Genomic DNA, 24,328 nt, shown 5'->3' on the forward strand with positions numbered 1-24,328 from the left:
AAGGTGATTGGCTCCAAGGTAGCTCACACGGTGTCCTCACACGGATGTATGTTTCACCAAGGGGAGGAACTGGGGTTTTCTGCTTCTTTAAAGCCAGGGTTGAGTTCTTACGTGTACGATGCAGGCGTGGGAGGGGCTCCGTTCACGCCCCGCGCTTCCAGGCTGCACTCTGGCTAGTGCTATTGACTCTCAGGAATTCGTTCCTGGCGCCCGAGTCAGCGCTGCTCCGACACCCGCACGTCCGGACCAGCCATCGAATGCCACGCCCCAGCTCAGCCTGAGCACGCCCCCTCTCAGCTCAGACCCCACCCCCTGCCGCCTGTGTTGTCATCACGTGGTTCGGGAGGGTCCTGATGTCACGCGGGGAGGGACTGCGCAGGCGCAGAAAAGGGGGCGGGGGGACTCGACTTGTTGTGTTGCTGCCCGAGAGCCGGATACTGTCGTGCCGCGGCCGCGCCGCTCCCCGTCTCCCGACCATGTCTCACTTAGTTGAGCCGCCGCCACCCCTGCACAACAACAACAACAACTGCGAGGAAGGGGAGCAGTCCCTGCCGCCGCCCGCCGGCCTCAACAGTGAGCGCGGGGCCGCCGGGCTCGGCGGAGGGATGGGGGAGGAGGAGCCGTTCGGCCGCCACCGCCGCCGCCGCCGCCGCCGCCACTGTGCGGGGGGCGGGAGCAGACGGCAGCCCATTGGTCGGGGCCGAGGCTGCGCGTGTGACTGACAGCGGCGCGCTCCGGTCAGGAGCAGGCGCTCGGCGCTGGCTCGCGGCCTGCGCTCTGGGCGCTGAGGCTTAGGGTCGCGGCGGGCGTCGGAAGCCGGCGGCGCGCGCAGCTGGGGGCGGCGGGCCGGAGCTGGCGGGCGGAGCGGGGCAGGGGACGTGCGGCGGGGACGCCGGGAGATGGACGCGGCCGGCCGGGCGTGGCGGGTGGACGTGCGGCAGCGCAGGTGTGCGGGGCTCGCCTGCTGCCACATGCCAGTCCAGGATCACTGGAGTTTTGTGCCGGGTGCTTGTTCCGCTCCTGGCATTTACCTACCTTTTTTTCTGAAAAAATTTCCAAGTTCCTTAAGTGAGTTTTTTATTGTTGGTGTTAACCATGAATTATTTTATTGTACTACTTTTTCTTTTTTGAGACAGTCTCCTGTAGCCCACGCTGGCCTCGAACTTAGCTGATGATGCTCTGAACTCCTGATCCTCCTGCCTTCCACCTCCCAAGTTCTGGGATGACAGGCGTAGGCCACCATACCCGGGGCTTTTCAAGTGCTGTTTCTTGTGTTAAATGGATCGAGTGCCCAGCACATCCCCTCACACCATACTCACCATCCAGTCTAGGCAGGAAACAACACAACAGATCCAGGGCACAGGCACTGGAAGTTGGAAGTTGATGGTCAGGTTAGAGTTGCAGTCAAATGTAGTGCACTCCTAACAGACATCATGTCCCCACAGTGTCCCCTGTTGTGAGATCGACCGACCTTCTTGCCCAACCTTTCTCTATGTACTTCGTGTCTTATGAAAGAGGTAGTGGGGGCAGTTGGCATATGGCGAGTCGAAGTTCTTTAAAGGCCATTTGGATGCTTTAAGGTCAGGCGGTGTCTTTCAGAAGAGGGGGTGCTTCAAGCGTGGCCAGAACAGTTTGGTGAAGAGCTGTTGCTGAGCCTCCAGGATGGGAAGGGCATTTGGGTATTTTAGCCTGTTGCGGTGACACATACCTGTCATTCCCCAGCACTGTCGAAGTAGAGGCCAGCCTGGGCCCCAGAGTAAGACTGTCTCAGAAAACAACAAAACCAAAAAAGAAGTAAATAAAAAGAATTCAGATATGTTAAGATGCTCTGCCTCTGCCCTATCTTTTGATAAGCCACATTTCTAGATGCTGGCTTTTAAAAAGATTTAGTCAATATGTCCTTAAATGTTACTCATATCACATAATATGGAATTAATTTTTTTTTTTTTTACCCATCTTTAGCATACAGTTTTAGAAATGATTAGACGAAAGAGATACCTCTTCTGTGTTATTTCTAGAAGCGGTGGTTCTGCTTTGAGTTCCCATGGTGCTTTCAGGAGCCTTCTCTTGTGGTGGGCATGCTTATTTATGTGTGTACTTCCTGCCTGGTCCCTTCTGAGTCAATTGTGTTCAGAGTCTTCTTAATACTTAAATGTCTGGTCAGTGTGGGTATGTGGTTTCACAGAATACAAAGGGATTTTCACATTCCTTGGACTCTTTATTCCAGAGTCTGACAGATCTTCGAGGTGTTTGTCATGGGCCAATCAACTTCTGCTTCGTTTTTGATGGCTTTTCCTGAAGCAGACAAAACTTCGGTCTACATGTGATACCAGATGTTGCTTTGGGACGTCTGCTAGATAGAAAGCATTGTACTTGGGCTAGGCTGCACTTGGAAAAGTCACCGAAAAGCTGTTAGATGATGCCAGGTTTAACTACTGGCCTTGCCTCTTTGTTTGCTTTCTAAAGCTCTTCACACAGCCCTGAGTTGAACAAAACAAGCCTTATTGATTCCTCCAAGTGATTTTTTTTTTTTTTTTTTTTTTTTGCACTGAGCAAAACAACTTATTCAGGCATCTAATACTATCTGAATTCCTGATAAGTCCAAGTACTTTGCTGGCTGCAGTTCCACTGACTGGAAAACAGGAGCTGAAATGAATGCGGATTATCTCGGGCTTGAGATTTTTATCTTTAGTTCAAGGATCATGGCAGAGGGGTTTTTGTATGTGTGTGCCTGCATGTATGTATGTACACTGTGTTCTTGCCTAGTGCCCACCGGGGCCAGAAGAGGGCATTAGATCCCCTGGAACTGGAGTTACAGATGATTGTGAGCATCTGTGTCATGCTGGAATCAAACCCAGGTCCTCTGGAAGAGCAGACTCTGTGCTTAACTGTTGAGCCATCTCTCCAGCCCCACACCAGAGTTTTAATGGCAAATTTCTTAAAGATTATTAAATTATATATCTATGTGTCTATCAGAATATGTCCACTTGAGTGCAGATACCCATAGAGGCCAGAAGAGGGCATTAGGTCCTTGAGACCTGGAATACAACCAGATAAGGGGGCTGGGAATTGAACTCTCGTCCTCTGTAAGAGCAGTGCATGCTCTTAACAGCTGAACCATCTTTCCAGCCCAAATTATTGATACAATAGAAACAATGAAACCTTTCTCTGATTCCTTGTTTACCACTGTAGAGGGACTGTTCAGTTCTATTACAAACTGGAGGACAAATACCCAAACTTCTCCCCAAGTTAAAAGGATGTTTCCAGTTGTTACTTTTATAATTAAGGAAACTGTCAAGTCTCTCAGGAGATGAGTAAGAAGCATAGGAGACTGCAGAAATGGCATAAGGAAGATCAGAGTATCGTAACTCTTGTGTAATTGGAGTTACTGCCTTTCCTTTTGACAGCTCTTCACAGACTGTGTGTGCCCTTGCTGTCCCCACTGGTAAGCGGTTCTGCCTGTGGCACATGAAATACCACTGCCTCGGAGTCACTAGTGTGTTATGACCACTGTGCAGAAGAGTTCGAGGGACTGTTGCAGGGTGATCTGGGGTCCCAGCATCACCCACAACTACATCCAGTACCTGAAACAAGCAGACAGAAAGGCTTTGAGGATGGGAAGCCTTGAAAAGTTGGGAGGAAATAAGAAATGTTTCCTGTGACCTGTAAGAGGATTTCATTGTTGGTGGAAGCTTAGGGTCTGCAAGCTGCAGAACACGGGCCAGAACTTGGATGCCCACTCCTGCCATTCCAGAAGATAAGTCACCGTGGCTTTGTACAAACTAGCACAGAGGAACAACTCCCACATGTAAACAGTCCTGACAGTAACAGCTTCAGCTCTTTCTTGAAAGTTTGCTTGTTAGGAAGAGAATGGACTTGGCGGTGGTTCTCCATGTGTTTCTGGTATGACATGAAATCTTTGCCTAGTTTCCTTTCTAAATAAGAGGGGACTTTGTGAGGATTTTCAGAGTTAACACATTAAAAGGACCCGAGACTGTAAATGAGTGATTTAGGTGGAGCGTTTGTCTGTTAAGACATAATTCTAGCACTGGGAAGGCTGAGGCAAGATGGTGGCCTAAGGTAACCTAGGTGGCATAATGAGTAAGGTCCAGGGCAGCCTAGGCTTGTAGTCATACTCAGGAGATAAAGTTCATGTCTTAAAAGTTTCTATTTCTCTTATCAACACCAGATTATTTAGTTTTGCTGTAAGACTTGGTCACATTGTGCGGCGCAGGATGACCTTGGGTTTGTAGCAGCCCTCCTGCCTCAGATTCCCACGGCCAAAATTACAGGTGTGAGCTACCACACCTGTCTAATGGGTTTCCTTGTCAGGATTGTGTGCCTAGCTTTCCCTGTGGCCCTGCATGCTTCCAAAGAGAATATTTCTGGGGTCAGGGAGATGGTGCCGTCATTAAAATGCCTGCAAAATGAGGATTTGAGTTTCCTGGAGTCTAGGAAAAGCCAGGCACCATGGTCTACATTGGAGTCCTGGCACTGGGGAGGTAGAGATGGGAGATTCCCCGGGGGCTCGCTGGCTAGCCACCATCATCTAATTACCAGCTTCCAGGCCAATGAGACATCCTGTCTCAGAAAATGAGGATGGTTCTTGAGGAACTACCTGAGGGTGACCTCTGACCTCCATACACACATGCAGTTACACAGATACACATGTACACATACTTAGATTATTTCTGAAAGACAGTTGCTGAGTTAAGGATCCCCCCCACACACACACACAGGGTTTCTCCGTGTAGTTTTGGTACCTCTCCTGGAGCTTGCTCTGTAGACCAGGCTGGCCTCGAACTCACAGGGATCCGCCTGGCTCTGCCTCCTGAGTGCTGGGATTAAAGGCGTGTGCCACCACTTCCCAGCAATAATCTAACTTTTAAAGGCTCTTGTTACATATTGCCAGATAACCTTTCAGAATGTTTACTGAAGCCCTCAGTGTAATAAAATATTGGGAATATAGTCTTCTGGGTAATTGCTAACCGTTGTCATTGGATAATGGTTAAAGTGTGCTGTGTCTTTATAAGAGATTCCAGGTAGCTGGAGAGAGTACTCAGTGGTTAAGAGCATCGATTGCTCTCAAAAGGTCTCAAGTTTTATTCCTAGCACCCACATGGCGGCTCATAACTGATAACTCCAGTTCCAGGGCTTCTGACCCTCTCTTCTGGCCTTCACAGGCATTGGGCATCCATGTGGTGCACAGACATCATGCAGGCCAAACAGCCATATGCATGAAGTTGTAAAAGAAATTTTAAAAGTGAGATTCAGGGTATTCAAAAGAAAGCACATACTAGCATTGAAAGACATATCAGAGTTTTAGTTGAAAATCAGTACTTAGACCAGTGGTTCTCAACCTTCCTAATGCTATGACCCTTTAACGCAGTTCCTCATGTTGTGGTGACCCAGCCATAAAATTACTTCCTTGCTACTTCATAACTAATTTCGCTACTATTATGAATCATAATGCAAATATCTGCTATGCAGGATATCTGATATGTGACCCCAATGGGGTACAACCGCAGGTTGAGAATCGTGACTTAGAGGAACATACATACATATATATATATTTATATATGTATATATATATATACACACACACATATATATATATATACACACACACACACAGTACAATTCCATTTGTTTATTTAAAAATTTGTCTTTTAGCTGGGCAGCAGTGGCACATTCATTTAATCCCAGCACTTAAGAGGCAGAGGCAGATGTAACACGAATTCTAAAAGATCTTTTGATAAAAAACCCGGGGCCAGATATTGGGGTAAATGCTGAAAGATCAGAGAGACAGAGGAACAAGCCACAGACACCTCTTACCTCTAGGACTCCTCAGCCTGAAAAAGCTTCTAGTTCCTGTCTCCTCATGCCTTATATACCTTTCTTGGTGGGATTAAAGGTGTGATTCCCAAATACTGGGGTTAAAATTATGTGCTACCACTGCCTGACTTTGTTTCTCTTCTAGACTGAGTCAATCTCATGTAGTCCAGGGTTGCTTTGAACTCAAAGAGATCCAGATGGATCTCTGCCTCCTGAGTGCTAGGATTAAAGGTGTGTGCCACCACTGCCTGGCTTCTGTTTAATCTAGTGGCTTGTTCTGTCCTCTGATCTTCAGGAAAATTTCACTAGGGTACACAATATATCACCACAGGCAGGTGCATCTCTGTGAGTTCCAGGCCAGCTTGATCTACAAATCGAGTTCCAGGATAGCTAGTACTGTTACACAGAGAAATCCTGTCTCGGAAAAAAAAAAAAAAAATTTTTTTTTCCTTTTGAGGCCAGCCTGGTCTATAGAGTGAGTTCTAGGACAGCCAGGGGTACACAGAGAAGCCCTGTCTAAAAAAACAAACAAACAAACAAAAAAACCCTATAAGTAAATAAGTAAAATAAATAATTTTAATTTTTTAATTTTTATTTTATGTACATTGGTGTTCTGCCTGCATGTATGTATGTGTGAGGGTGTTGGATCCCCTGGAACTGGGGTTACAGACGCTATGAGTTCCCAGAAAATAAAAATCAAAGCTTTGGTTATATACAGAGGCAGAACACCTGTGCGCTAGGCCTGTTGTACCTGTGTTCAGTCCTCAGTCCCACAAAAACAAACAACAAAACTAGGCACTAGGATGGGAGGAGAGAAGAATTATTAGGACTTGTTTTTAAGATTAAAAAAAAAAATAAATGTGTGAGTGTTTTGCTTGCATGTGCCTAGTGTCCAAGGATTCCAGAAAGGAAGTAGGGATCCTTTGAAACTGAAGTAATAGATGGCTGTGAGCCACCATGTGGGTGCTGGGAATTAAACCCTTGTCTTCTGCAAGAGCAGCCAGTGCTTTTAACTGCTGAGCCATTTCTCTAGTCCTGATTCTTAGTTTTATGTACTGACATTTCTGTATTCAAGGAACATACTTTTGCAATCCAGTGTTTTTGAAGACATAAAGAATATACTTATCATAGTGACTGACCTGTATGTGGCATTTCTCTGTAATTTTCTGTGTGCTTTATTTTTGCCCTCCTGATAATTCTGAAATAGATATGGCTATTATCCCTGTTTACAGATAAGGAAACTGAGACACAGAGGTTAAGGCACCTGTCCTGGTATAAGCTGTAAGCATTAGCACGGGGTATGGTTTCAGCCTGTGCTGTTAACTGTAGTGCTGGTATATGCCACTCGAATACCTTCTGCCTTAAGGTGGGAATGGGGGCAGTGTGCTCCAGTCTGTTGAGGCCACAGCAGGGGTCATTTTTAAGCTTTTCTAGGTGTGTCTTCTCAAGTTCCTTATGTTAGGGTAGTGGCCATGTATGTTTAATGCAGAAAATAGAGTTGACTGGTGGCTTAGAAGTCCTTCAGTAAAGTGAAGAGCAGAAACCCAGTTCTGTGGGCATTCTTTGATTAAATTCTCCAAGCACATGGTGATTGTCTCGAGACCTGTCTGGAGCCCTGGGTCCTTAGTGCTCCTGCCAGAGCAGCCCTGGGCTTTGTTTAAAGCTTTTGTTTATTTTGCACATTGGGCTGTCTACAAGAACCAATCCCATTGGTTTTTTTTTTTTTTTTTTTTTTTTTTAGATTTATTTATTTATTAGGTATACAGTATTCTGCCTACATGTGTCCTTGCAGGCCAGAAGAGGGCACCAGATCTCATTACAGGTGGTTGTGAGCCACCATGTGGTTGCTGGGAATTGAACTCAGGACCTCTGGAAGAGCAGCCCGTGCTCTTAACCTCTGAGCCATCTCTCCAGCCCCCCATTGGTTTTAACAGACATTTGAAAACCCTACAAGCAGTGGGAATAGGGAAAGATTGTTCTCTTCGTCCTCCCTCTAGAATAGTTTACAGAGATCTAAATTTAGACGTGCTCTGGCACGTTTGTCCCCTCTCCACGGACACTCTGAATAGTTAATTATACTAGATCTTTCTTAGTGATACTGGTTTTATTTGCTCCTCCTCCTGGGTTCTCATCCATGCCCATCTTCACGTAGATGTAGAATGAGGCCAGGTGCTGTTGTGTTCCTGTCTTGTTTGGGATTCATTGGTGATTTCAGGACTGCTGGGGAATAGGCTGCCTTTGATTGAGAGGACAGGCTAACTCTTTAGTAACAGATGCAAACTCCTTGGTATGGAAGCTGTTTGCTGGTGTTGATGTCGCTGGTTAGTTCTGGCAGCTCTGGGAAGTAGGTTCCCTCTGTCACGAGCTCTGTTGACTGGTGAGGAGGAGGACAGAAGGGGTAAAGTGCTGGAGTCCATTCCTCCCTTAGGGGAGCTCACCCTCCTGCTGGATCCGCTGTCATTGCCTCATTTGGAGTGCATTTTAGGGTTTGAGGCGTTCTTTTGGTGATTTGGATTGATGTGCTAAAAATTTAGAGATTTGGCTCTGCTGACCTGCTTGGTTATATTTTGGAGGTTGTAGGGTTTTAGTTTGGGGGAATTTTGTTTGTTTTTCCATTTTCTTTTGAGATAGGGCTTTACTCTGTAGTCCAAGCCAGGCTCAGACTTACTCTTGATCATCACTCATCCTGCCTCAGACTCCCAAGTGCAGATGTGAGCACTGTATCTGGCTGTTGGTCACATTTCCTAAAGCGAAGTACTGTTCAGAAGGGAATGTAGAGTATTTCTTTTTTGTGAAGTTGAATAATTGGCCATTGTTACTGATTCCTATTAAAATTTAAGCACCTTAGTCATTCAGCTTATTGGGCCAATAAGAATTTTGAAGAACATGCAGATTACAAAGGCCAATCCCCTTTTCCTGTGGCCCCACCCCCTTCAACTGTCTATCCCAAACTTCTCTGCCTGTAGCCCATCTGCAGTGGCTTCTCCTCCTGCACACAATCAGGACTTAATGAAAACCCTAGAAAGTAGAGGTCTTGGGAGAGAAAAGGGAAGGAACCACCTGATAAGGTACGTTCAGTGTGGAAGAGAAAGACTTGAAAGAGTGTGGCAGGAAGGAAAGGAGACACACATCGGTGGGACGGAGCCGATGCTCCCCACACCCCCGTTTTTAATTTCATTTTGTTTATTAAGGACCAGCTGCATTAATGCACGCTCTGGGTTTGGGATCAAAGTGAGAGCTTTGTGATTACATTCAGGTTTCTACTCCAGGAGCTTTTCAGTTTGTGTTAGTTAGGAGACAACTGTCACCCTGTTGAGGTGAGCTGTGTGATGTCTCTAAGTCATGTGTTGGTTTAATTTGGTGCAGACCCTGTGGCACCGACGGCAGTCTGTTTGTGTGTAACTGAAACGTTAAAGGTAACGGCCTGTCTAGTAAAGGGAGAGGCAGACAGTGTTTGAAGAACAGCCTGAGTTTTCACCGAAGCATTGATTGGACATAAATGAAGATTTAATCAGAAAGGAAAGTGGCCGGAAAGCACGTCTTCTTTAGTTTTAGATTTCTACCTTCCGAGTGGATTTAATGCATGAGTTCCTTTGGGAGCAGAACAACATGGATTCGGACTTTCTGTGTGTTTATTTTCTTCAGAATACTTTGGCTTCAGTTTGAGTCAAGTCAGAATTCTTATCTGAACTCAGCATATGGCCATCTGTGTGCATAGGAGGGATTTCAACCCCACTATGGTTCTGACTTGTTATCTGACCCGTCCAACAGGTTCCTGGGTGGAGCTCCCCATGAACAGCAGCAATGGCAATGAGAATGGCAACGGGAAGAATGGGGGGCTGGAGCACGTCCCTTCCTCATCCTCAATCCACAATGGAGACATGGAGAAGATCCTTCTGGATGCACAGCATGAGTCAGGACAGAGCAGCTCAAGAGGAAGTTCTCACTGTGACAGGTATGTGAAGGCCCTGTGTGGTGTAAGTCAGGAGTTGAATAGTTATGAAGGTAATTCTCATTAGGAGAAGGCTCGTTTGCTTAAATAGTCATTAAGAGAATAGGCCTCCAGATTTATTGTAGCGTACATGTTTAAACTAGACAGCTAGGCCAGGCATGGTGATGCACACCTTTAATCTCAGCACTTGGGAGGCAGAGGCAGCCTGTGAGTTTGAGGCCAGCATGGTCTACATACATCTCGAGTTCCAGGCTAGTCGTGGCTTTATGGTGAGATCGTGTCTCAAGAAAAATTAAAAACTGAAAAGCTAATGGATAGGCACCAGAGTGCTCGCTGTTGCCCCCTCCCCCCATTGTTATTTTTATTCTCAGACTGAATTATTTTCAGGTGTTTCAAATTGAGTAGCAGGCCAGCAAACTGGTCAAGCTGATGAAGGCATTGCTGCTAAGCTTTGTTGACCTGCATTTCATCCTGGGTCCCACGTGGTGGAAGGAAAGAACTGATTTCCTCAGGTTGTCCTCTGGCCTCCACATGCACAGCCACACATGTACAGGTGTCTACACACACAAACTAAACGCAATTTTAAAGTGAAAATAAAATTTAGCACCATTAATGTAAACTTACAGAGTTAATGTGAGTTTCCCATTTTCCTTTGTTTTTTAGCCTGTTATGAGTCACAGTAACATTCTGTCTCTCTTTCTGGGCAGCCAGAGGCAGGGACCATGTGGCCTTTTTGCACCCTTCACAGTAACAGGCTGGCACACATGAGGCGTTCAGTAAGTGCTCTGCGCATAGCACCTGCAAGTTGATGGAGGTTCCAGCCATGTCTGTGTGGCACTCAATAAACAGTGTGCTGAAGGCCATAGATTCTCTCAGAGGAACAGTTACTTCCATCTCACTGCATGACTGTTTCCGTCTGGAGAGCTGATCCCAGTCATTGTGGACTGTTACGGTGAGGAGTAAATACACAGAAAGATGTAGGAAGGAGAGGAAAACAAGTGGTTACTTCATTTGCTGCATCTGAGCCTTTTTCCCTTTCCTTCCTGAGAGACTAGGTATTAAATAACATGAACAGTTGTAAGCTGGATATAGGTAAGACATACCTATGGTTTCATCACTCAAGAGGCTGAGCAGGAGGATTGCCACAAGTTGAAGGTCTGCCTGGGCTACATAACAGTACACAGTGATAACCCATCTCCAAAAGTAGGGAAAAGTTCCCAGCAGGATGTTAGCCTCATAGACTACGGGATGCCTCGATGATCTGGTTCATTTGCAGCTAGCTGATGATTCACCACGTTGAAGATGCATGTGTGCAGGAAGGAGATTGAGGGGTATTTAAAAATGGAAGCAGCAGGGTAGTTATGTCTGAAGGAGGAAATTTGTCTAAAGCACATGGTTAATATTTGAGAAAAAGAGAAAGTTAAACTGCAGCTGACCTTCCTGCATGTCTTATGACCCAGTTCTGTCTCCAAGGCAGCTGGAGGACGGGTTTGTTGGCTGTTTGGCACAGTGAGCACCCTGCCACCTCCGTGTTGTCTCTGTCTCCTGTCACAAGCAGAAGTGAGCGCATGGTTCTTTCTCAACAGTTGCCATCAGTTCTGGAGGCTGCAGAACTGTCTTTCAGTGTTTTTGTTTGTTTTTGTGACAGGGTCTCTGCATAGCCCTGGCTGTCCTAGAACTTTATGTAGACCAGGCTGCCCTTGAACTTACAGAGTTCTTGAGTGCGGGGATTAAAGGTGTGTGCCACCGTGCCTGGCCAGAATCAAGTTTTAGATCCAGGATTTAGATGAAGGATTTCTAGAGCTTTCTGTTTGGGTTTCTGATGGTTTTCGTCCTCTGTAGCCTATTTTTGTACATGTGCATGCATGAGCCTGATCGTTGGTACCATGTGTCCACGAGCCCATTGTTCACAAGGTGCAAAGAAGTCACTAGCTTGTTGGGCATCCGGTTTAGCTTATGATGGCAGTGATGTGTGTGATGGACTGTGAACTCATCTTCCTGGGGTCCGCTTAGGTCAGGTTCCTGAATGAAGAAGAACAGCAAAGGGGCTCCCTGGCCATCTAGTCTCACTGAGACAGTGGGTTCCAGGTCCAGTTAGACACTGCCTCACAGTAAGATAGAGAACAACAGAGGGCACTAGTGAGAGTCACTTTCAGCTTCCACAAGGACATACACTTGCACCTGCACACACATGTGTATAGCAAACATGCACAGCACTACGCTGCAACAGAAAAGGTGCCTTCAAGATTCCTGTCATTTGACTTGTAGTTGAAGTTATTAGGAAGTGTTTTCTTGAAGGTGGAGGGGTTCTTAGACTTGTTGGATAGTAATCTCAGCTGATGTACATTTCCTCCTCTTCTCTTCCCTTTCTTGTCTTGGTACTGAGGACTGAACCCAGTGCCTCTGGCATGCTGGGCAAGAGCTGCTCTGCATCCCTAGCCCTCTTGTGACTCTGGTTTTGGAACTGTCCTTCTGAGTGGCACAGGCTGGGATTAAACTTGCTCTGTAGCCTGGGCAAGCATTGAACTTGAAAATTCCCTGCCCCAGAGTCTAGAATAGCTGGGATTTCAGGCCTACGCGACCAGGCCTAGCCTGTTTTATAGATGTTTAGTTAAAAAGTTATCCCATGCCAGGTGTGGAGGTACAAATCTTTAATCCCAGCATTCCAGAGACAGAGGCAGGTGGATCTTTGAGTCCGAGGACAGACACTGCAGTGGTGGTTAGAAGATGTGCCAGCATGCCTTGCCTTGTGCTCTGTTCTGCCACCCCAGGCAGTTTCTAAAAGCCCAGTGTGAACCTCCCCTCGAGCTCCCCCCTTGGCTGTCGGTGCAGGACAAGTGCAGCACAGTGGCTTGCAGGCTCCCCAGCTGAGCCTGAGAGGAGCTGGGCTCCCAGCTTGATGGCATTCGGAATCGCCAGGTGTGAGCAGCTTACTAGTGAAGAAGGGTGCAGTTCTCTAACAATATTGGTGTCAACAGCACAGAGTGCAGAGGGAAAGCAGCACTTCCGTGGGCTTATCGACCTGTCATTTTGACTCTCGGACCCATTATAGGTATCTGGGGCTGGATGCCATAGTGTTAGCAGCACAAAGACAGTAAACTGAAGACAGGAATTCCTTGTCTTGTGTGCTTTCTGTGCTGCAGCTTCTGAAGCTGGACATGCTTGTCCAAGATAAAATTTTTCTAAATTTATATAATGCTTGTTTGATGTGAACCTTTTCTATTCCCATTTAAGACTCCTTTTGAAAAAAAATTGATTATATATATGCATATGCTTTTCTCGAGCATACGTGCCACAGTGTATTGTGTGTAGGTCAGAGGGCAACTTCTTGAATTGGGTTCTCTCCCTATACCTTTACATAAGTTCTGGGAATCAAGCTCAGATTGCAGGCAAGAAGTGCCTTTCCCCACGGAGCCATTTCAGCGATCCATACGTAATTCTTTCTCCCATACATAATTCTTTCATGATGAAAAATAACTGTTTCCCATAACAAAGTTTTGATTTGTTTTGTTTTTGGCGTTCTTGTTTGCTTGTTTGTTTGAGATGGGGTTTTTGTAATATTGGTTATCTTGGAACATTGATGTAGGCCAGGCTGGGCTCAAACACACAGAGATCTACCTGCCTCTGCCTCCCAGGTGCTGGGATTAAAGGCGTGTGTCACCATGCTCAGCTCCATCACCAAAAATGTTATGAATAATAGCAGTTGTTTTACAGTTTTGCAGACCTCTTTAATTTCTGGCTCAACAAGACATCTATATTCTCATCTACTTTTGCGTTCAATCTGGCGATATCACATACTGTCTTAAGGTTTCTGTGCTATGATGAACACCCTGACCCAGAACAATTTGAGGAAAGGGTTTGTTTCATCTTACAGCTTATAGTCCATCATCTAGGGAAGTCAGGGCAAGAACTCTAGGCAAGGACCGAAGCAGAGGCCAAGAGATGCTGCTTACTGGCTTGCTCCTCCAGGCTTGTTCAGCCTGTTTTCTTAGGCACCCAGGACCAGCAGCCCAGGGATGGCACTGCTCACAGTGAGCTGGGCCCTCCACATTGATCAGTAATCAGGAGAATTCACTATAGGCTTGTCCACAGGCCCCTCTTCGAAAATGACTCTTGCTGTATCAAGTGACATGAAACTAGCCAACACATGTGTCTTGTAGCCTTTAAAAGCTGTAGTGTAGCTCTCTCCGCGTATTCCCTCTGTCCTCCACGGGGTCTCTCTCTCTCTCTCTCTCTCTCTCTCTCTCTCTCTCTCTCTCTCTCTGTCTCTCTCTCTCTCTCTCTCCCCCCCCTCCCTCCCTCCCTCCCCTCCTCTCTCTCTCCTAATAAAAAGCTGTAGTGTATACTCACAAGAGGGTGGCAATGAAAAAGACAAATCCTGACAGGACCACAAAAACAGGTCATGCCTTACAGAATTCTCTAAAGCAGTGGTTTTCAACTTTCCTAATGCTGCAACCCTTTAACACATTTCTTTGTGTTGTGGTGACCCCCAACCATAAAATTGTTTTTATTCCACTTCATAACTGTAATTTTGCTATGTTATGATTTTAAATATAAATATCTGATATGTAGGATATTTGATATGCGACCCCTGTGAAAGAGGTTGCAGCCCACCAGATGTGAAACGCTGCTCTAAAGAGACTGAGAAATGTTGAAGAGTTGTGTATGCACAACAGTGTTGAGAGAAAGTGTTGTGAGGTACTTCCATCAAAGAACACATATAGATAGACACTCTTAAAGCTGAATAGGAAGCTTGTATTGGCAGCCAGCGGCTGCACAGGGAGCCAGCCTGAATCATGCATCCCCAGGCTTCACCGTTTGTCTTTATGCACACAACCCACATCCTGGTTGGCACACTTCAGGTAGCAAGAAGCCAGAAAGCAAAGTGAGTACATTTAGGGGCTTTCTTGGATCCTGGAATTATGGTTTGGGTTTTTGATGGATTAAGTCTTTGCTCCTGCTTTGGCAGGTGTTGGGGCCTGTGTGCTGGATTTTAAGGTCAGAATGGTGCCTCCTGCATGAAGTCAGTTGTGCGAAGGTCTGGGGGCTTGTTACAAAAGAACTCAGGCTGTTTGGATTTTGAAGGTGATTTCACCATTATTGGACAGCGGCACAACAAGAAAGCGTGGTGCTTCCACATCTGCAGGCCATGTATTGTGGCTTGTCACTATGAGATCACCCCATTACATTTGCCACTTACTCTCAACATATGATTTGCTTCTTTGGTGTTAGATAGACTCTAAATTTTTTTGTTTGTTTGTTTTTGTTTTTGTTTTTCAAGACAGGGTTTCTCTGTTTAGCTTTGCGCCTTTCCTGGAACTCGCTTTGGAGACCAGGCTGGCCTCGAACTCATAGAGATCTGCCTGCCTCTGCCTCCCAAGTGCTGGGATTAAAGGCGTGTGCCACCACCGCCCGGCCGATAGACTCTAAATTTGCTCCTGTTTCAAAGCTATTTGGCTGTAACTTTCATTTTCTGTTTTTCAGTGAAGTCTTAAGATATGACAGAACAAGAATTAAAACTACTGAATGAGGCTAGCCAGATGGCTCAGTTGATAAAGGTGATTGTTGCCAAGCCCAACGACCTGAGTTCTAGTTCCAGGAGCCCACATGTGGGAGGGGAGAATAGACTCCCAATCGTTGTCCACTGACTTTCACATGTGCACCAGGACATATTTGCAGCCACACACAGAGACATACATGTCCAGAAAAATAAGTAAAGTGTAAAAAACAAGTACAGACTAATGACTGAGTGCTCTCTTTCCTAGCCCTTCACCACAGGAAGATGGACAGATCATGTTTGATGTTGAGATGCACACCAGCAGGGACCATAGCTCTCAGGTGGGTGTGTGTTCTGCTTGGATTTGGAAAGCACACAAGAGTCTCTAAAGTTCATTGGCTGAAATATGGAGCTGGGCTCCAAGCCTGATTGCATTCTGAAGCCTCTGGAGTGTTGCTCTACCAAGATTGGTGCTTCTAGCCAGAGTACAGAGGGAAACAGCGCCTCGGTGAGCTCATGGACCTGTCCCTTTGACTGCTGGGCCTGGTCCCAGTTGTATAAGGCTGGCCCTTAAGGCTACAGCAGGCATAAAGACAGTAAACTGAGGGCAGGAATTCCTTGTTTCTTAAACTCTGTTGTGCTCAACTGAAAGTTACTGGTGGAATCTGAGGGAGGCCTGCAGATGTCTTGTTTGTGGTGTTCTCTCACTGCACAAGCACAGGCCCCTGTGCTAGAGCTGTGTGCCTAGTGCCGTGCTTCTAGTCTTCTGCCAGAAGCCTGCACAGCTTTCCGCTCTCACTGCTCTCCCTTCGGTACTTTCTGAGGCTGGAAGTCCACGCACTCGGCAGTGCCTTACTTAAGCTCACTCTAGCCGCTCGCATGCTGAAACTTGCAGCACCAGTTTACTCTGTGATGTACTTTGTCGTATAAAGAAGCTTGGTAGTAGTTGGCCGAAATAGTTAACTCTCTTTTGGCCATATGCAGGATGCTGTAACTGGTGTGGAAAGAGCACATGAAGTTCGTGGCAAAAAGGGATCCCCTGGGCAGTAGAGGGGAGAGAGTTGGTACTCTGCTACAGATGTTCTTCAGTCTGATAGCTTTTGCTTAGACATTTTCCAAAAAGTGTCTTCAAGAGTAGTCCTCTGTGGGGAAGCTCCATAAACTCACTCGGAAGTCAAATAAGTGGCAGTCCTGTGTCCTTGCCCCATGAGTTGTCTTGTCAGGCTGTGCGGAGCCCAAAGAGAAAGACGCCAGCTGAAGCCAAGTCTTTCCCAAGCTCCTTTGCCTTCAGAGCTCTGTCTCCCCCCCAGCCCCACCCCATCCTCCCTGGGCACTTCTGCTAGCTCAGTGAAACACTGATGTGTACAGCCCTGACTCACATGTGGTCACTGAGTTTAACTTCGATTTTAGGGCTGAATGCAGCCATCATAGAATTAGAAAGAAATCTGTGTGTGAGTGAGTGAGTGAGAGAGAGGGAGGGAGGGGGAGGGGGAGGGAGGGAGGGAGGGGGGAGGGAGAGCGAGCGGGAGCTCGAGAGCTTGTTAGATTGTCAGTGATAGGTTGTCAGTGAGATTGACCTTAAGCAGGAGATAAGTCAGGCTGATGGACTGGCCAGCGAGGACAAGCATGGGTTTTGGCAAGGTAGTGTAATGCTATAAAGACAGTGTTGGGTCTGTGGAGTAAGAATTTTAAAATAAGGGAGCTATATTAGTAGATGATGCTTTATATTGCATATAAAGCATTTATAGTTTTAAGATTAAAGAAATAATTGAAAAATTAGTCACCAGGGATTAGGCAAATGATATTTCATGAATGAGAAAGGTTTTTTTGTTAGAAAGTTAAGAACAGTTGACTAAGGCTGTTCATTTTCTTATGTGTGCCTGCGAGGACTAAATGAGATGTCATGTTCCAGCTTTACCCAGAGAATGAGAAGAGACACCAGTGATTACCAATGTGTTGTTCTGGGTGCTAAGATTCTCAGTCCAGTTGCGGGGTTGGGGATAATGTTATTCTACCGGGGAAATGGGGAGAGAGACACTTTGTCTTCATGTGGTTATCACCTGAGATGACAAAGCAAGTCAGTGTTAGAACCAGGACTGAAAGCAAATCTAAGCCTGTGTTCCAGTCCTTCCACTGAAACTAACCTCTGAAGGGAATCAGTCCCCGGAGACTAGGCATGCAAATGAGCTGAGAGGTCTGCAGAACCCTGTGAGGGGGATTCCTAAGCAGGCACAGCCAGGGCAAAGTGTTCCTCCTCTTACTGAAAGGATGATGGTATTGATGAGGCTCCATTGTGTAGCAAGAAATCTACTCAGTCTCATGCAGACTCACAGTCTCATGAAGACATTGTGTTGTTTTTTTTAGGATGGGTCCAGCATGGGGTTGCTGTCTTTGGAAATGGCCTCCTTTTTGGTCTTGTGAGACTGGTTTATCTATATGTGGATACAGGCATGAAGTTTAAGATCCTTGTTTAGAGACCTTAAGAGAGCTGGAGGTGGGCCAGAGAATGCAGAACTAAATGGGTATGAAATAAGGACCAACCCTCCCACCTCCCAGGACAGTTTGACGGGATGAGCAAAGAGCAAAGTCCTGTGTGGTTAGGTGAGGTGCCCTTTTGCCATATTCTTTAATTACAGGAAGATGATTCAAAACCTCAAAACGGACCAAACATGATGTTAAGATCTGTATTGTAGTTTCTGAATTCAGAGCTGAGAATCATGAGGTCTGAAGGCTAGCCAAGGCTATAAGTAAGTTTGAGGCCAGCCTTGAGTGTTTGGTGAGGCTGTCTCACCCACCCTCTCCCTGAACCTGGGACTGACAAGTTTAAGATTTATAAAGGAAATGCAGAGCTATAGTAAACATTAAAGAAAGGTGAGAAATATGTCCATGGATTTAAACAACTGTATGAATTCAAAAGTAACTTTATTTCATTCCCCTTTTCATTCAAGAAAATCCCATTATCTTGAAAAATTCAGAGCACAAATCTCACTTTGTTTTCTCTGAAAATGATAAAGTACTAATTTGTTCAAAAACTCCTAAACCAAACCGGCAGGCAGTTAGAAATCCTGGGAGACCCGAGGAGGAACTGAGCAGAACAAACTGCTGTAAGGCTGGGGAGGAGTGACTGAGGTAAAGCCCTTGCTAGCATGCTGGAGGCCCTAGGCTGAAGTCTCCAGCATTGCTGAAATCAAACCAAAGTAAGAAGAGGGCCAGCGAGGTGGCCTGACCACCTCAGTCCCATCCCACATTGGAGCCCCAGCCCCCACGTGGTAGAAGGAGGAAAGCAGCCTCTACACATGTGTGCTCTAGCGCAGGCACCACCCTCCTAACTAAACAGCACCACCCAAGTCAAATCAGAACAGGCCGGAGACTCAGAAATGGTGCGACCAGACTGCTCAGTGCTTGCCGTGTGGCTGCTGACTTGTTTCTGCCCGGGATGACTTCAGGGTTACTCCAGAGAGCCAGCTCATGATGCTGAGGAGTCTCAGTGCCTGCTGGACAAAGCTCTGTCCGTCCGTCCTAAATGTTGCATTGTGTTGTTATTCAGTGGAATCTGCCAGCTTCAGCAGAATTAGATAAGGACGGAGCTGACAAAGGCTTGCAAACATCCCCTGCACTTTGGCCTGGATTTGGTGGTCAACTGGCATTATGTGTAGAGCCAGGCTTAAGCTCCTTTCCCAGACTGCTGAGTCTCTAGGAGCTGGAGCTGTGGGAAAGTGTCCTGTGAGTGGACCACGTGGAGCTGTGGACAGTGTCTGTGAGTGGACTGGGTGGAGCTGTGGACAGTGTCTGTGAGTGGACCAGGTGGAGCTGTGGACAGTGTCTGTGAGTGGACCGGGTGGTTTCACCTGTTAGTCAAAAATCAGAGTGTTCAGTAGTTTTAAGACTGTACTTTGCAGTCGCAGCCTCACATTCCTTAAAACTGAGTAAATACAACTAATGTATCATTTTTAGTTTCTCATCCCCTTAGTTTCTGTTAAAGGAGAGCTTTCCAGGCATGGTAGCTCAAGTCTATAATCCCAGCACTTGGGAGGTGAAAGGCCACCCTGGGCTACATAATGAATTACAGGTCAGCCTAGGCTACAGAACAAGATACTTTCTCAAAGAAAGGAAAACAAGAAAAAGCTTGTGGAAATGTAAACTTTTTTTTTTTCTTCCACACAAGCCCTGCCCTCCTCAGTAGAATGGAGTGCACAATTTCTGTTTGGGGATTGACCAAGGTCAAGATTAGTGCATGTGAGCAGCTTAAGTAGATGTTGCTCTCTCTCAGGTGTTTGGCAGCATTGTGATTTACCACATCTCTGCCAACTTTCTCATCGATTTATTTTGTTTCCACATCTTTTTTGGTGTGTTCTCTTTATTTTTTTCTAGTTCTGAAAAATTTAAATGCAGTTGAAAATAAGATATAGTAAACTGTTCGTGTGCATCCTTAGGTTCAACAGCATCAGCTCCAGGGTGTCGTCACCTCCCTAATGAGGGCTTTTGCAAGGTCTGTCCTTCAGTGCAGCCTCTGTCAGGCTCACTTGCTCTTCTGGTATGCTCTTAGGTCAGTTTGGAGCCGTTTCAGAAAACAGATTGTTTCCTACATAAAAATGACTAATGCATAACTTTTTAGGTTTTTTTTTGTATTTAAAGGAATTGGTCTTCCTTTTCTGTTTTTCTCTTGTTCCTCTCCTCTCACTATTTGAATTCTTTTTAGTCAGAAGAAGAAGTTGTTGAAGGAGAGAAAGAAGTTGAGGCTTTGAAGAAAAGTGCAGACTGGGTATCAGACTGGTCCAGTAGACCTGAAAACATCCCACCCAAGTAAGTCCTGCATGCGTCTTGGTGGTGTGTTTTATGTGCTTGTCTTCAGGGCTGGTGTAGTCCCGAATCTTGTGTTCTGAACCCAGTCTCTGTCTCAACTTCTTCCCCAGAGAGTTCCATTTCAGACACCCTAAACGTGCTGTGTCTCTCAGCATGAGGAAGAGTGGAGCCATGAAGAAAGGGGGCATTTTCTCTGCCGAGTTCCTAAAGGTCTTCATCCCGTCTCTCTTCCTCTCTCACGTGTTGGCTTTGGGGCTAGGGTAAGTACCCTGATGCCAGTGCATTACTTACTGGTAATGGGCAGTAAGGTGTTCAGATCAAAAGAGCCGTCTGCGCTCCTTCCTTCCCTGGGTAGTACTGCCCAAGGGGGTTCTTCCATGATTACTTGTCTTTTTTGAGTTATTTAAAATTTAGCTAATTGTGAGTAATTTATGTTATTCAATATAAATGTAGGAGTAAATGCAAAATGGTTTTCCCCCCAGATGGTAAAACACACCATTGTGGAGGATGATTCTTGAATACACTGGTAGACTGCTGTAGGTACTGTCTTTTTCTTTTAACTTTGTGGCATTTATTCAAAAGTCAGCCTCATGTTTACCTTAATTCATTAACTTGTGGCATGTTTTTTCAATTAATGGCTTTTTTCTCTTGATTTGAATATTTAAGAAAATATACTTCAGAAGGATTTCAATTTGTAAGCATTAGCTTAATTAATTTTCCAAGACCTACCTGCCACACTATGAGCATGTGCAGTGAGTCATTTTCTGTATCTGATGCATGGAAAGTGGATCATCCCTGATCTTGCTGTGAGTGGTTCAGCATAGCAGAGGGAAGTGCCTGCTCTGGAGCATGGGCACATGTGCATCTTTTACCGTCTCCTTGGTAGAGGACCTGCTGGTAAAGACAGGGCCGGTATTTACAGACAGTGGCGTAGGAGGCACTTGTGGAGGAAGCAGGGTAGGAGCACTGTGCAGCTTGGGAGGACTCTTACCAATACCTGCTTAATAGCAACTGTTCAGTTCATTTACCTTAAAAAGCTTGGTTTTGAGGCCTGGCAATATTTCTTGCTTTCCTGTATCTTTAAGCTGTTTTTGTTGCTTTAATTAAGTTTAACTCTTGCTGCAGGTGAATATTTTTAAGGGTCTTAAAAATTGCTATTACTATGTTGAGGATTGTGCCATTTGTTTTCCTTGGCACTCTGCTTTTGCTGTGGAAGGGGTCGTTTTCTTGCTTGGTGTTGGAAACTCACATTAGGTCCCATCTTAAAAGCACTGTCTCTGTGACCATCTCTTTAGATCTGAAATAGCAGTAGAACATTTATCCAAACAGAAACACTTGAGGGCTGGGGAAGACTGTTTTGAGTTTTGAAGGGGTCTCTTTTTTTCCTAGCTTGACCTGGTCCTAACATCACTGCCCTTGTGATTTCCAGTCCTGACTTAATGGGTAGACGGAACCCTGTAAAACCATCTGGGCTGAGCTAGTCGGTGGGCTGTAACTCAGTGGGAGCATGCGTGATTAGCAGACAGGGAAGAAGAGGGGTGGAGGCTCAGGGAGTCTGGGACGTGTTTGCTGAGGCTTTCAATAGAGATGACCTATGGGCCGGCCGGGCTGGGGGAATTGTGGGAATGGACAGGCCATGATACGCTCTGCTTCCTTTCAGCATCTATATTGGAAAACGACTGAGCACACCTTCTGCCAGCACCTACTGAGGGAAACGAAAAGCCTCTGGAAATGCGCGTGGCCTGTGAAGTGGTGTATTGTAGTTTGAATTTGAGACCTATTGTAAGCATGATCCCCAACCTACAACCCCATTTTTACATACCCAATTCCAGTAACTCTCAAATCCAGTATTTTCCTCAGGCTCTGTGAGGCATTTTACTAACCTTGTTCCCTTTTTGGCCTGTAAGACACTTTAGAGATTCCTAACAGAGTTTACTGTCGTTTAGAAATTTGCAAGGGCTTTTTTCAGCAATGCCACCAGCAGATGATAATCTTGTCAACAATGCCATCGTCTCCTCTTAGTACCACCAGAGTCACACCTGCATCATCCATGCTAGAAACTGGATTCTAGCCATGCAACTACATCTCTTTCTAAATGAGGTCAGGTTTGCAAACAATACTATAAAAGCTTTGTTTAGTTTTTGTTTTCCAGGACAAAAACAAGCTTCCCTAAGCTTGAATTTATAGTTATTAAAAACAAAAGAAAACAAAACCAAAAAAAAAAAGCAAGACACAAGGAAAAAAATATCCTGGGCAATAAAAATTACTTTCAACCAGCTTTGGAACCACTGTTTTCCTAAGCCTCCTGTTCTGCCTGTAGGAGTGACAGATAGGAAATAGAAGGCTAGAACATACTGGCAGATTCTAACATTAGTATGTTGCAATGCTATCTTTTCTATGATAGAGAATCTTTATTTTTAAGGAATGCCTCAGGCCTAGACATACATGAAATTGCTTTTGAGATTTTTGTGCGTTTGGTATTTTCATGTGTTATCTGCATGTGAATTTCTCATGACTTTCTTTACTTGTTTTTCTAGTTTCTTTTCTCTCTCTCTCTTTTTTTTCTAAGAAGAGACTTGGAACGAGTCTGATTTGTGGTGTTACTAGAGGCTTCTTGTCTTAGGAAGCTTTGCTTACACCCTGAAGCCTTTGCACTCTGAAGAATAACTTCAGAGTTACTCCAAGCACTTGTGTATCTTCAGAAAGCAGACCTGGATTTTGGGAAGAGTTGACAAAGTTCTGGAAAGATGCCATTCATTCTCTGTGGTCCCTTACTTCCTGCCGTTGGCTGCGGTCTTCTCAATGCGTCCCTAGGATCTCCCAGGCCCTGGTGACTTTCTCACATAGCTGTCTTTTCAGTTCTGCAATACTCAGAAAATTCTTTGAATGGCAGACTCTCTTTTGTCTGTTTCTAAAATGTGAAGCGCTAGGACCAAATTGTTAGACAGCATCGGGACTGCAGATTATCTCAAGTAGATTTTGTTGGATTAAAGAACATAGCATGACTCTAAAGGATTCTGTTTTATATATAATTAATTACTGTTTATGATGTAGACTTGCTATAGTTGCAGAAAGAACCTTTGTGAATTTCAAAGCTAGCAACCTACATGGTGCACCAGGTTGACTTGAATAAATATGGCAACCAGGTTTGCTAGCATGTAGAAACTAACTCCTCTCTCACATAAAGGGTTATAAAATTGGTGTGTTATATGGAAATGGAAAGTAACACAGCTAGGAAGACATTTCTATCGTTTTTTCAAGAACATAGCTGTTTATCTTTAAGAAAGATAATATATCCAAAATAGTTTTTGTGAGTTATTTTCTTTCTAGCATTTAATGTCTAAAGGATTGTGGGCGTCTTTTGCCCTTTTCCTGTCTTGCTCTTAAACCTGGTGACGCTTGATTTGCCTTCTCGCCTATTTATTTCAAGTGTTTGTATTTGAATTTCTTTAGGAAGAAAGTAAAGCCGGTGGCCTGTTTATTTGTTTGTTTGTTTTTGAAAAGCCTGAATCAGATTGGCAAGGCTGCTGAAGCTAAACTACAGCACGGTCGGCAGTGCTTGTGTGTGAGCAAGCAGAGCAGTCGCTCATTAGGTGATCTCACAGGCAGACGTCACCTTCTTCATAAGTTCAGTAGCAGTTTATCAGCAGTGCCATCGGACTGTGGGGACACTGAGGATTTTGTTTCTACATTACAGCTGAGTTTAGTTTTACCATGTGTGAAAGTATCAGTAAGATCATGGAACACGTCACAGTACAACTGCCCACCAGTGAGCTTGTGTGGTGTTGATTTGCAACCCTGACATACGGGATGTTTATGTTCCTACACAGATTCTCATTGAGTGAAAACAGATTGTCCTATTGCAAAGCAGAATTCAACCAGGAGTTGAAATTTAAGATAATGTTTGAAAAGCTTTATTCCTGTTTACAATTTGGAATGGAAAGCAGGCTTCGTTTTAAGTTTGATGAAAACTGGCTCAGATGTTTGTAAGTCAAGAGGAAAGCGCCACAGAGAACAGCACAGCAGAGTCACTCAGTTACAGTAAAGAGTGAAATGGAGACTCACCCGTGAGACGAATCTCACAGTGAACCAGTTGTTGGAACTGCTGGCATTAACTGAGCCAGAGTGATGAGCATCCTTCGTCTGTCTCGTCAGCACTCTCGACATTCCTTACAGTTTACAGAACACGTGTAACTTGTAGCTATAAACATTTTGTGCCATTAAAGCTCTCACAAAACCTG

At 45.3% G+C, this 24,328-nt stretch overlaps 1 protein-coding gene across 2 annotated transcripts; it reads left to right on the top strand.

Annotated features, from left to right (window-relative positions):
* The first annotated feature begins 382 nt into the window (after window positions 1-382).
* Window positions 383-24,328, top strand: Bnip3l (BCL2 interacting protein 3 like). Of its 2 annotated transcripts, none has more exons than XM_052732872.1 (6): window positions 383-573; window positions 9,607-9,790; window positions 15,553-15,625; window positions 19,984-20,087; window positions 20,198-20,347; window positions 20,570-21,726. In XM_052732872.1, the coding sequence occupies exons 1-6, from the start codon at window positions 477-479 to the stop codon at window positions 20,574-20,576; spliced, it is 615 nt and encodes a 204-aa protein (XP_052588832.1). In that variant the 5' UTR covers window positions 383-476; the 3' UTR covers window positions 20,577-21,726. The 2 variants fall into 2 exon arrangements, with proteins under 2 accessions (XP_052588832.1, XP_052588831.1); XM_052732871.1 differs by lacking the exon at window positions 20,570-21,726 and adding an exon at window positions 21,748-24,328 and having other exon boundaries at window positions 384-573.

Source organism: Peromyscus californicus, unplaced genomic scaffold, assembly GCF_007827085.1.
Source record: "Peromyscus californicus insignis strain IS unplaced genomic scaffold, ASM782708v3 Scaffold_12__1_contigs__length_115047231, whole genome shotgun sequence".
NCBI lineage: Eukaryota > Metazoa > Chordata > Mammalia > Rodentia > Cricetidae > Peromyscus > Peromyscus californicus.

Coding starts and splice junctions, on each gene's coding strand:
- Bnip3l (XM_052732871.1), top strand. CDS start 477: ATGTCTCACTTAGTTGAGCCGCCGCCACCCCTGCACAACAACAACAAC. Junction 574..9,606: donor GCCGCCCGCCGGCCTCAACA/GTGAGCGCGGGG, acceptor CCCGTCCAACAG/GTTCCTGGGTGGAGCTCCCC. Junction 15,626..19,983: donor GCAGGGACCATAGCTCTCAG/GTGGGTGTGTGT, acceptor AATTCTTTTTAG/TCAGAAGAAGAAGTTGTTGA.